This window comes from Heptranchias perlo, chromosome 41, assembly GCF_035084215.1.
Source record: "Heptranchias perlo isolate sHepPer1 chromosome 41, sHepPer1.hap1, whole genome shotgun sequence".
Taxonomy (NCBI): domain Eukaryota; kingdom Metazoa; phylum Chordata; class Chondrichthyes; order Hexanchiformes; family Hexanchidae; genus Heptranchias; species Heptranchias perlo.
Window position 1 is genome coordinate 9,033,586 of NC_090365.1, and position 12,515 is coordinate 9,046,100.

The 12,515-nt window shown below is 50.1% G+C and overlaps 1 protein-coding gene across 8 annotated transcripts in view; it reads right to left on the reverse strand.

Annotated features, from left to right (window-relative positions):
- Positions 1–640: 640 nt before the first annotated feature.
- The window catches only part of LOC137306028 (N-acetyllactosaminide beta-1,3-N-acetylglucosaminyltransferase 2-like), a 28,470-nt gene continuing 16,595 nt past the window's right edge, over positions 641–12,515 (reverse strand). Inside the window, exons 2-3 of one of the 8 annotated variants that reach the window (XR_010958809.1) lie at positions 2,664–5,734; positions 641–2,483 (exon numbers count right to left, since the gene is read on the reverse strand). Coding sequence is in view for 1 of the 8 variants with exons in the window: in XM_067975049.1 (XP_067831150.1) it covers positions 4,482–5,720 (1,239 nt within the window). In the remaining 7 variants the exon portion in view is untranslated. Of the gene's footprint in view, positions 5,735–12,515 lie in introns of all 8 variants that reach the window. The other 7 variants (XR_010958811.1, XR_010958806.1, XR_010958812.1 and 4 more) reach the window with 7 other exon arrangements.

Consider the following 12,515-nt stretch of genomic DNA (forward strand, 5'->3'; position numbering starts at 1 on the left):
TCTGCGCTCCTCTAATTCTGGCCTCATGCGCCTCTCCGATTTCCTTCGCTCCACCATTGGCGGCCGTGCCTTCAGCTGCCTGGGCTCTACGCTCTGGAATTCCCTCCCTAAACCTCTCCACCTCTCTCTCCTCCTTTAAGTTGCTCCTTAAAACCTACTTCTTTGACCAAGCTTTTGATCACCTGTCCTAATATCTCCTTATGTGGCTCGGTGTCAAATTCTCTCCGATTACTCTGCTGTGAAGCCTTGGGACATTTTACTATGTTAAAGGCACTTTATGCAAGTTGTTATAGTGTAGTGTTAAGTGCCTTTTCTCACACTGAAGCTGTCTGCAGAGATCAGTCAACCCCGCCCAGCTTCTCCTCAGCTGAATTCCCCGTGTGACTCCGTACCTGGAGCAGAGCTTAACCGCCATGTACGAGAGGTAACTGCACCTGAATGTGGTGCGAGCGACCTGAGGAGCACCCTGTTCCTCCCCAAAATACACGGCACATTTCACTCGCCGCGAGCGGAAATGGTAAATGGTTTGCGCCCATTGCCCGCTTTAAATGAGGGCGGTTTAAGGAGCGGGGAACGAGATTTGGCCCCTTCTCAATAATACGAAAATGCAGAAGTGATCGGATAGACAATACACAGACACTTGTCAAAGAATTAATTTAATCAGCGATATAAAAAGAACAATAATATTAAAAGAAAGACTTCCATAAACTCTGTCATATTCTTGAAACGGTACACAACACAGCGAGAGGGAGACAGTCACTGGGGCCGTTCTGATGCAGTCGATCACCATGAACTCTACAACCCCCCCCCCTTTGTTGGTGACCTACTATTTTTTGTCCTCCCCCCGCATATTCCGGACAGATGATGCACTTCCAAATACTCCCCCCACCCTCATTAGTTTGTCCCTCCGACTCTTGCTGGGGTGCGGGTCCATGGGCTTTGGGCTCTCTCTGACACATTGCCCCAGCGGTGGTTCTTTCAGCTTTGTGGCCAGACTGCTGCCCAGGATATACCTTCCTATCTCACTGCTGCCCAGGGTATACCTTCCTATCTCACTGCTGCCCAGGATATACCTTCATATCTCACTGCTGCCCAGGGTATACCTTCATATCTCACTGCTGCCCAGGGTATACCTTCATATCTCACTGCTGCCCAGGGTATACCTTCCTATCTCACTGCTGCCCAGGGTATACCTTCCTATCTCACTGCTGCCCAGGGTATACCTTCATATCTCACTGCTGCCCAGGGTATACCTTCCTATCTCACTGCTGCCCAGGATATACCTTCATATCTCACTGCTGCCCAGGGTATACCTTCCTATCTCACTGCTGCCCAGGGTATACCTTCATATCTCACTGCTGCCCAGGGTATACCTTCATATCTCACTGCTGCCCAGGGTATACCGTCCTATCTCACTGCTGCCCAGGGTATACCTTCCTATCTCACTGCTGCCCAGGATATACCTTCATATATCACTGCTGCCCAGGGTATACCTTCATATCTCACTGCTGCCCAGGGTATACCGTCATATCTCACTGCTGCCCAGGGTATACCTTCATATCTCACTGCTGCCCAGGATATACCTTCATATCTCACTGCTGCCCAGGGTATACCTTCCCATCTCACTGCTGCCCAGGGTATACCTTCCCATCTCACTGCTGCCCAGGATATACCTTCCTATCTCACTGCTGCCCAGGGTATACCTTCATATCTCACTGCTGCCCAGGATATACCTTCCTATCTCACTGCTGCCCAGGGTATACCTTCATATCTCACTGCTGCCCAGGATATACCTTCCTATCTCACTGCTGCCCAGGGTATACCTTCCTATCTCACTGCTGCCCAGGGTATACCTTCATATCTCACTGCTGCCCAGGGTATACCTTCATATCTCACTGCTGCCCAGGGTATACCTTCATATCTCACTGCTGCCCAGGGTATACTGTCATATCTCACTGCTGCCCAGGGTATACCTTCATATCTCACTGCTGCCCAGGGTATACCTTCATATCTCACTGCTGCCCAGGGTATACCTTCATATCTCACTGCTGCCCAGGGTATACCTTCATATCTCACTGCTGCCCAGGGTATACCTTCATATCTCACTGCTGCCCAGGGTATACCTTCCTATCTCACTGCTGCCCAGGGTATACCTTCCTATCTCACTGCTGCCCAGGGTATACCGTCATATCTCACTGCTGCCCAGGGTATACCGTCATATCTCACTGCTGCCCAGGATATACCTTCATATCTCACTGCTGCCCAGGGTATACCTTCATATCTCACTGCTGCCCAGGGTATACCTTCATATCTCACTGCTGCCCAGGGTATACCGTCATATCTCACTGCTGCCCAGGGTATACCGTCATATCTCACTGCTGCCCAGGGTATACCGTCATATCTCACTGCTGCCCAGGGTATACCATCATATCTCACTGCTGCCCAGGGTATACCTTCCTATCTCACTGCTGCCCAGGGTATACCTTCATATCTCACTGCTGCCCAGGGTATACCTTCACATCTCACTGCTGCCCAGGATATACCTTCATATCTCACTGCTGCCCAGGGTATACCTTCATATCTCACTGCTGCCCATGGTATACCGTCATATCTCACTGCTGCCCAGGATATACCGTCATATCTCACTGCTGCCCAGGGTATACCTTCATATCTCACTGCTGCCCAGGATATACCTTCATATCTCACTGCTGCCCAGGGTATACCTTCATATCTTACTGCTGCCCAGGCTCAGTAACAGGAAACAAAGGGTAAAAGTTGAGGGATGTCTTTGCGAATGGAAATCCATTTCCAGTGGTGTGCCACAGGGCTCAGTGTTGGGTCCCTTGCTGTTTGTGGTATGTATTAATGATTTGGACTTGAATGTAGGGGGCATGATTGGCAAATTTGCAGACGACACAAAAATTGTCCGTGTAGTTGATAGTGAAGAGGATAGCTGTAGACTCCAAGAAGATATCAATGGGTTGGTGGAGTGGGCGGAAAAGTGGTAAATGGAGTTCAACCCGGAGAAGTGTGAGGTAATGCACTTAGGGAGGGCAAACAGTAAAAGGCAATACACAGTAAACGGGAATATATTGAGAGGGGTAGAGGAGGTGAGAGACCTTGGAGTGCATGTGCACAGGTCCCTGAAGGTGGCAGTACAGGTAGATAAGGTTGTGAAGAAGGCATAGGGAATGCTGTCCGTTATTAGCCGAGGTATAGAATACAAAAGCAAGGATGTAATGATGGAACTGTATAAAACGCTGGTAAGGCCACAGCTGGAGTATTGTGCGATGTTCTGGTCACCACATTACAGGAAGGACATAATTGCTCTGGAAAGAGTGCAGAGAAAATTTACAAGAATGTTGCCAGGGCTTGAAAATTGCAGCTACGAGGAGAGATTGGATAGGCTGGGGTTGTTTTCCTTGGAGCCGAGGAGGCTGAGGGGAGACTTGATTGAGGTGTACAAAATTATGAGGGGCCCAGATAGAGTAGACAGGAAGTACCTGTTTCCCCTAGCGAAGAGTTCAAGAACTAGAGGATATAGATTTAAACTGTTTGGCGGAAGGATTAGAGGGGACATGAGGAAAAACTTTTTTACCCAGAGGGTGATGGGTGTGTGGAACTCGCTGCCCGAATTGGTGGTAGAGGCAGGGACCCTCAACTCTTTTAAAAAGTACCTGGACCTGCACCTAAAGTGCTGTAATCTGCAGGGCTACAGACCGGGTGCTGGAAGGTGGGATTAGAATGGGCACCTGGTTGTTCTTCCAGCTGGCGCGGACACGATGGGCCGAATGGTCCCCTTCTGTGTTGTATCTTTTCTATGGTTCTATGGTATACCTTCATATCTCACTGCTGCCCAGGATATACCTTCATATCTCACTGCTGCCCAGGGTATACCTTCATATCTCACTGCTGCCCAGGGTATACCTTCATATCTCACTGCTGCCCAGGGTATACCTTCATATCTCACTGCTGCCCAGGGTATACCATCATATCTCACTGCTGCCCAGGGTATACCTTCATATCTCACTGCTGCCCAGGGTATACCTTCATATCTCACTGCTGCCCAGGGTATACCTTCATATCTCACTGCTGCCCAGGGTATACCATCATATCTCACTGCTGCCCAGGGTATACCTTCACATCTCACTGCTGCCCCAATTATACACCCCATACCTCAACGATGCACCAATTATACCCCTGTACCTCACCGCTGCCCTGCAATATCCTTTGTATCTTCAACCTTATCCCTTAGGTGCATATCGACTCACCCTGGAGACCCATGCAGGGTGTTCCCTTCCCCTGTGCTATTTTACAGCCCGTGACTCCTCAGACCCGGCACTGAATCATTCCACATTCTCAGGAGCCGGCAGCTTCAACATTCGTGGGAATAAGGAGAAGGCGAGAGGGATCTTACGGAAAGCTACTTCATGACAGATTTTTGGAAATAGGAGCTGCCCTTTAGCAGGACGGGCGGGGCACTAGCACTTGAGGTCTGGGTTGCTCAGAGCCCTCCAGAGTTGGGTGGTTTGCTGGGGGCTGCGCTGGTGGACGAGGATTAGCGTTACGTGGGCGCAGGGGTTGTCTCGGTGTTTCGCCTCGATGTCAAAGGTCTGGAAGCCCGAGTGATGGAGCGAGCTGATCCCGAGTGCGCTGAAGCACATCCCGGTGAAAACGTCATCAATGGGAAAGAATGGGATGTAGTGAGAGACCGTGTAGAGGGACCTGAGCAGGCAGCCCGAGTAGAGGAATCCTCCACCTCCAGCATAAGCTGGGTAGGGCCCATCGTAGAAGGACATGGGGATGTTGTATTTGCTATTCTTGTCTCGTAGTGGAGAAGCATTTAAGATAGCCTGTCCAACATAGAGTTTGTCACTCTGGCCGGCATCCAGCGACTGCAGGTACTTCACCACCGCAGGGGTGTTAAGGAACACATCGTCATCTCCCTTGAATATGTACTGAGCGTTCGGGCACTTCGCTGTGGCCCATTTGAGGAACAGGTAGTCCTTGAGAGTGAGGTTATACAGAGTGTCTTTGAACTCCCACTGGAGGAGATCCCCATACAAACGGTCTTCAAAGGCCACCAGCCACCGCAGGTCGGGCCCCCGACCCTCCCCAGAGGCCGAGCCCAAGAGGAAGACCGTGCGGACCTGGGCACCCTCCAGGGTCAGCTCCCTGCCCCAGGTCTCACGGACGGCCTGTCTCCTCTCGAAGTTCGCCGGCATGGACTTGATCACGAGGAGCAGGAAGGTGCCGTTGTCACACTTGTCAGGGTGGTCGATCCGCTGTGGGTAGTCCTTGCAGTTCATGTAGCGCAGGAAGTCCCTGTAGGACTCGGAGTAGGAATGCACATCTGAGATCTCCACCTCCACCTTGGTCGCATTGCAGGTCCGTGAGGGGCTGTACGTGGTGGAGCCATTGAGAAGAAGGCTGTCCAGCAGCTGGAACATCTGGTGCTGCTTGCGGTTCCAGAAGTTGTTCTTCATGGGGATGAAGTTTTTGAAATATGAGGATATGTTGATCAGAGGTATCTGACTATGATTGTTGGGAAAGCTGGACAAGGAGGCGTTTGAAACATTCAGGCTATAATTGAAATTGTAAGCTCTCTGAGCCACAACTTGAGTCTGACCATTCTGCACCTTGGAGTGCCAAGTCAATAAAATATTCAGCACACAGAGTCCCAACAAAGCCAACGCTGCGATCTTTAGCTTGTATCTCATTCCCCCTGCCTAGACTGAAATGGGAAAGAGGTAGAGCATTAGAACATGGTTCTCATTCAATGGTGCAACAAAAACCTGCATTTATATAGTGCCTTTAATGTCGTAAAACGTCCCAAAGTTCTTCACAGGAGTGATTACCAGACAAAATTTAACTGAACCACATAAGGAGATATTAGGACAGGTGACCAAAAGCTTGGTCAAAGGTCAGCTTCAAGCGGCATCTTAAAGGAGGAGAGAGAGTTGGAGAGGTTTAGGGAGGGACTTCCAGAGCTTAGGGCCTAGGCAGCTGAAGACGTGGCCGCCAATGGCGGAGCAAAGGAAATCGGCACAAGAGGCCAGAGTTGGAGGAAAGATCTTGGAGGGTTCTCAGCTCCGAGGAGGATACAGGGATAGGGAGGGTGTGAGGCCATGGAGGGAATTGAACAACAGGGCTGACTCAAACGCCCCTCTCACTCAATGCCAAAGTGATAGCCCAGTGGGTAAGTGCATCCTACGGTGTGAAGCAGGCAGCTCATCCTCCAATGTGCACTTCCTCCAATGCCTGGATCTCCCTGCTGCAGTGCAGTGCCCAGAATTGTACCCAGGAGTCCAGGAGTGACCGTACCGATGCCCAGAATTGTACCCAGGAGTCCAGGAGTGGCCGTACTGGTGCCCAGAATTGTACCCAGGAGTCCAGGAGTGACCGTACCAATGCCCAGAATTGTACCCAGGAGTCCAGGAGTGGCCGTACTGGTGCCCAGAATTGTACCCAGGAGTCCAGGAGTGACCGTACCAATGCCCAGAATTGTACCCAGGAGTCCAGGAGTGGCCGTACTGGTGCCCAGAATTGTACCCAGGAGTCCAGGAGTGGCCGTACTGGTGCCCAGAATTGTACCCAGGAGTCCAGGAGTGGCCGTACTGGTGCCCAGAATTGTACCCAGGAGTCCAGGAGTGACCGTACCAATGCCCAGAATTGTACCCAGGAGTCCAGGAGTGGCCGTACTGGTGCCCAGAATTGTACCCAGGAGTCCAGGAGTGACCGTACCAGGGCCTTGAACTGACTCCCCACATTGGGCATTCTTCATGTGAGACACTAAGTAGTGGCTGCCTTCAGGGCTCACAACTGACCTGTTCCGGTCCTTGCCCAATGCCCAACAGGCATGCATGCTTTTCATCAGGAGTCACTCAATTATGATCAGGAAGTGTATTTCTAACTGTTTTTTCCGCTCTCAGCCCTGAGGGCAATTGTAGCAATTCTGGATATCAGTAATTCCGGTCTGTGTGTTTCAGTCCGACCCCAGGGAGAAGAAAGATTGAATCCTGGTCCATGTGGTTCAGTCCCACATTTGGCAGCGTAGTTTATAAACCAGGTTCCCTCATCCCCCAGTTTGCATGTGTCCAATGACATGGAGACATTTTTAAGCTTAAAGTTACCTTTCATCAGCCTCCAAAACCCAGGCACTGCTCCCCCTCCCCAGGCCCTGGCTGATTCCCCCACAGAACCCCACCCCACCCTCCCCCTCCCCACGCTCTCCCTCCCCCACCTCTTGCTCCCCCAGGATCGGGCTCAGTGCGAAGGCCCTCACAGTGGAATAATCTGACACTGTAGGATCTCACAAACGAGGAGCAGCGAGAATCTTGTAAACAGAAGAGACTAAGAGCGAGCTTGCATTTATATAGCACCTCAGCACATTCCCTATGGCATTCCAAAGAGCTCTGCAACCAGTGAATTACTTGGGCTAGCACTTTCACGGGCATGATGGGCCGAGTGGCCTCCCTCTGTGCGGTATGATTCTAAAAATGTAGCTTTGTAGACAAAACGGTAGCCAATTGGAGCACAGCAAGATCCCAAAAACAACAAGGTGGGTAAATGAGTTGATAATCTGTTTTGGGTGACCTTGGCAGAGGGGTAATTGTTAGCCAGGACACTGTGACAAGTCCCTGCTCTTCTTCACATAGAAGCTGTGGGATCTTTTACATCTGCCTGAACGAACAGCTAGGGGCTTGCTTTAATGTCTCAGCTTGGATTATGACTCCACAGACTTGAGCACATAATCCAGACTGACACCCCAGTGCCAGTGCTGAGGGAGTGCTGCACTGTCGGAGGTGCCGTCTTTCAGATGAGACTTTAAACCGAGGCCCCGTCTGCCCTCTCAGGTGGGTGTAAAAGATCCCGTGGCACTCATTCGAAGAAGAGCAGGGGAGTCCTGTCCAATATTTATCTCATTGCTGTTTGTGGGATCTTGCTGTGCGCAAATTGGCTGTGGTGTTTCCTACATTACAACAGTGACTACACTTCAAAAGTACTTCATTGGCTGTGAAGTGCTTTGGGACTTCCTGAGGTTGTGAAAGGCGCTATAGAAATGCAAATTCTTTACTTTTTTCTTGCAACATCTTTTGTCAAATCGAGGTATTTCACAGTTGAACCCTCAATTGTAATCAGGCTCGGCAGCTGACTCAGGTTTTGTTGGTTATGAGGAAGTGCTGGCATGATAAACATTGTTGGCTAATCTCATTCTAACTCTCTGCGGGTATCTGACAGCTCCCGATTGGCAGTAATCTCGCCCCCACAGTTTATATAACCAACAGAAAAATTGGCTTGTGAAATCCAATTTAAAAAATGACTCCTACGTTACAGGTTTAGGACACCCCCGTGTAAATCGCATCGGCCAACAGGCTGTCGGTGAAACCTGTCTCCTTTTGATGCCACTCGGGGCGGGGGAGGCATGGTCTTTGCATTTTGCAGCAACTCCCGTTTTATTGCTTCGCCCCGATGTGTTGGCATTCCCCCGCAGGGATCGGTGACAGCTCACGGGTACGGTAATGGAAGCCATTCGGTGCTAGTTTGAACGTTAATAGAAATGAACCAGTGAGTTAATGCTGTAAAAGCCGGCCATGCGGATCGGGGGGCCCCCAGCCGATGTCAGCGCGATGCTACGTTTGCCTCAGGACCACCTCGTAGAATCATAGAACCGTAGAATGGTTACAGCACGGAAGGAGGCCATTCAGCCCGTCGATTCCCTGCCGGCTCTATGCAAGAGCAATCCAGCTAGTCCCACTCACCCGCCCTATCCCCGTAGCCATGCAAATTTTTTCCTTTCAAGTACTTATCCCAGTTCCCTTTTGAAGGCCGTGATTGAATCTGCCTCCACCACCTCCTCGGGCAGCGCATTCCAGATCATAACCGTTCGCTGTGTAAAGAAGTTTTTTCTCATGTCGCCTTTGGTTCTTTTGCCAATCACCTTAAATCTATGTCCTCTGGTTCTTGACCCTTCCGCCAATGGGAACAGTTTCTCTCTATCTACTCTGACTAGAACCTTCATGACTTTAAATACCTCCATCAAATCTCCTCTCAACCTTCTCTGCTCTAAGGAGAATAATCCCAACTTTTCCAGTCTATCCACGTAACTAAAGTCCCTCATCCCTGGAATCATTCTTGTAAATCTGTTCTGCACCCTCTCTAAGGCCTTCACATCTTTCCAAAAGTGCAGTGCCCAGAACTCTAGTTGTGGTCGAACCAGTGTTTTATAAAGGTTCATCATAACTTCCATACTTTTGTACTCTATGCCTCTATTTATAAAGCCCAGGATCCCGTATGCTTTTTTAACCACTTTCTCAACCTGCCCTGCCACCTTCAATGATTTGTGCACATATACCCCCAGATCTCTCTGTTCCTGTACCCCTTTTAGAATTGTGCCTTCTAGTTTATATTGCCTCTCCTCGTTCTTCCTACCAAAATGTATCACTTTGCACTTTTCTGCGGTAAATTTCGTCTGCCACATGTCCGCCCATTCCACCAGTCTGTCTATGTCCTCGTGAAGTCTATCACTATCCTCCTCACTGTTCACTACCCTTCCAAGTTTTGTGTCATCTGCAAATGGGTTAGGGAGGGGACAGAGGGAGGGGGCGAACAGGGTTAAGGAGGGGAGGGGAGCGATAGAGATGGGGGAGGGGACGAACAGGTTACTGATCACAATCCAGAATTAGGTCTGCGTGTTTGTGTCGGGCCAGCTGAGGTGCAACACCCCCTTGGTCGAATAGCTGACACTGTCTAGGCTCGCGCAGGAAGAATGGGTAAGGCTAAAAATTAAATAAAAGGTGTCTGTGGTGCCTCAAGAGAGAACGGGAATAAAGGAGCTTGTTTCTGTGAACCATTGAGTATGTTGTGTTTAGTTAAGAGCAGCTTGGCTGTTGCCATGGTGCAATGAGCGATGATTGGCCTGCTAAGGTTACCTGGCTGGCACACAGTGCCAAGCACTGGAGCACTATCTTAATCCAGTTCTGCTTTCCAATTGAAAGAGATTGAATTGTTATTGCATCATTCTCCCTCTACACTCCCAGGGCAGGTACAGCACGGGTTAGATTTTTTTTATTCGTTCATGGGATGTGGGCGTCGCTGGCGAGGCCGGCATTTATTGCCCATCCCTAATTGCCCCTGAGAAGGTGGTGGTGAGCCGCCTTCTTGAACGGCTCCAGTCCGTGTGGTGAAGGTTCTCCCACAGTGCCCTTAGGAAGGGAGTTCCAGGATTTTGACCCAGCGACGATGGAGGGAGTGGATGTTTAGGGTAGTGGACTGCTTTGTCCTGGATGGTGTTGAGCTTCTTGAGTGTTGTTGCAACTGCATCCAGATTATTCCATCACACTCCTGACTTGTGTCTTGTAGATGGTGGAGAGGCACTGGGGAGTCAGGAGGTGAGTCACTCGCCGCAGAATGCCCAGCCTCGGAGCTGATCTAGTAGCCATGGCACTTATGTGGCTGGTCCAGTTGGATTTCTGGTCAATGGCAACCCCCAGGATGTTGATGGTGGGGGAGTGGGTGATGGTAATGCCGTTGAATGTCAAGGGGAGATGTTTCTTCCTTATGACCTTGTTGAATGTGATTGCTCATCTGGTGCCAAATGTTTCTTAGTTGTGAACCCAAGAGATGTTAGGAACTGGGTTGTGTGTATTCTAGAATAACTACCTGGGAGGTCAGAGCAGGGCAAAGGTCCATACAGTTAAATCATTCAGAAAAGCCGGCAGGACTGACTTTGATATCTTAAGTCCCATCTGCCGCACTTTTGAACTCCTTCCCATTTCTTATCAGCCGCACCCTTTGACTCATTAGTGCTGTTAATTAGATATCTTTTAACGTCATAAGGAAACTGTCAGTAGGGCCTGCAGTCACTTTCCTTCTCGGAGTTTCGGAATCAGAAGGTTCAAGTTCCACTCCAGAGACTTTGAGCACAGAAATCGAGGTTGATATTCCAGTGCCAGTGCTGAGGGAGCGCTACACTGTCGGAGGTGGCCTCTCTCGTTAAACCCAGACATTAAACTGAGGCCCCATCTGCCCTCTCAGGTCGACGGACAAGATCCCAAAACACTATTCAGAGAAGTGTAAACAATTTTACAACACCAAGTTATAGTCCAGCAATTTTATTTTAAATTCACAAGCTTTCGGAGGCTTCCTCCTTCCTCAGGTGAACATTTACCTGAGGAAGGAGGAAGCCTCCGAAAGCTTGTGAATTTAAAATAAAATTGCTGGACTATAACTTGGTGTTGTAAAATTGTTTACAATTGTCAACCCCAGTCCATCACCGGCATCTCCACATCATATTCAGAGAAGAGCAGGGAGGACGTAGTACAGTATGGAGCAAGGTATTGTGGAGTATGTCAGAGTAGCAGCACAGTCCACTACACTGATTTGGTTGATTTGGGGAAGTAAGAAAAGGAAAAGGTGAGATTGTAAAGTAAGGCCATCTGAGACAGGCTGAGCTAAAGTAATTTGGGCCTAGTAGCCCAAATAAGCCATTTCTTTGAAACAGAATCAGAGAGACGGACAGAGAGAGAGAGAGAGAGAGAGACGGACAGAGAGAGAGAGAGAGAGAGAGACGGACAGAGAGAGAGAGAGAGAGAGAGACGGACAGAGAGAGAGAGAGAGAGAGAGACGGACAGAGAGAGAGAGAGAGAGAGAGACGGACAGAGAGAGAGAGAGAGAGAGAGACGGACAGAGAGAGAGAGAGAGAGAGACGGACAGAGAGAGAGAGAGAGAGAGAGACGGACAGAGAGAGAGAGAGAGAGAGAGACGGACAGAGAGAGAGAGAGAGAGAGAGAGACGGACAGAGAGAGAGAGAGAGAGAGAGAGACGGACAGAGAGAGAGAGAGAGAGAGAGACGGACAGAGAGAGAGAGAGAGAGAGACGGACAGAGAGAGAGAGAGAGAGAGAGAGACGGACAGAGAGAGAGAGAGAGAGAGAGACGGACAGAGAGAGAGAGAGAGAGAGAGACGGACAGAGAGAGAGAGAGAGAGACGGACAGAGAGAGAGAGAGAGAGACGGACAGAGAGAGAGAGAGAGAGAGAGACGGACAGAGAGAGAGAGAGAGAGAGAGACGGACAGAGAGAGAGAGAGAGAGAGAGACGGACAGAGAGAGAGAGAGAGAGAGAGAGACGGACAGAGAGAGAGAGAGAGAGAGAGACGGACCAGAGAGAGAGAGAGAGAGAGAGACGGACAGAGAGAGAGTGAGAGAGAGACGGACAGAGAGAGAGAGAGAGACGGACAGAGAGAGAGAGAGAGAGACGGACAGAGAGAGAGAGAGAGAGAGAGACGGACAGAGAGAGAGAGAGAGAGAGAGACGGACAGAGAGAGAGAGAGAGAGAGAGAGACGGACAGAGAGAGAGAGAGAGAGAGAGACGGACAGAGAGAGAGAGAGAGAGAGAGAGGACGGACAGAGAGAGAGAGAGAGAGAGACGGGACAGAGAGAGAGAGAGAGAGACGGACAGAGAGACGAGAGAGAGAGGAGAGACGGACAGAGAGAGAGAGACGGACAGAGACGAGAA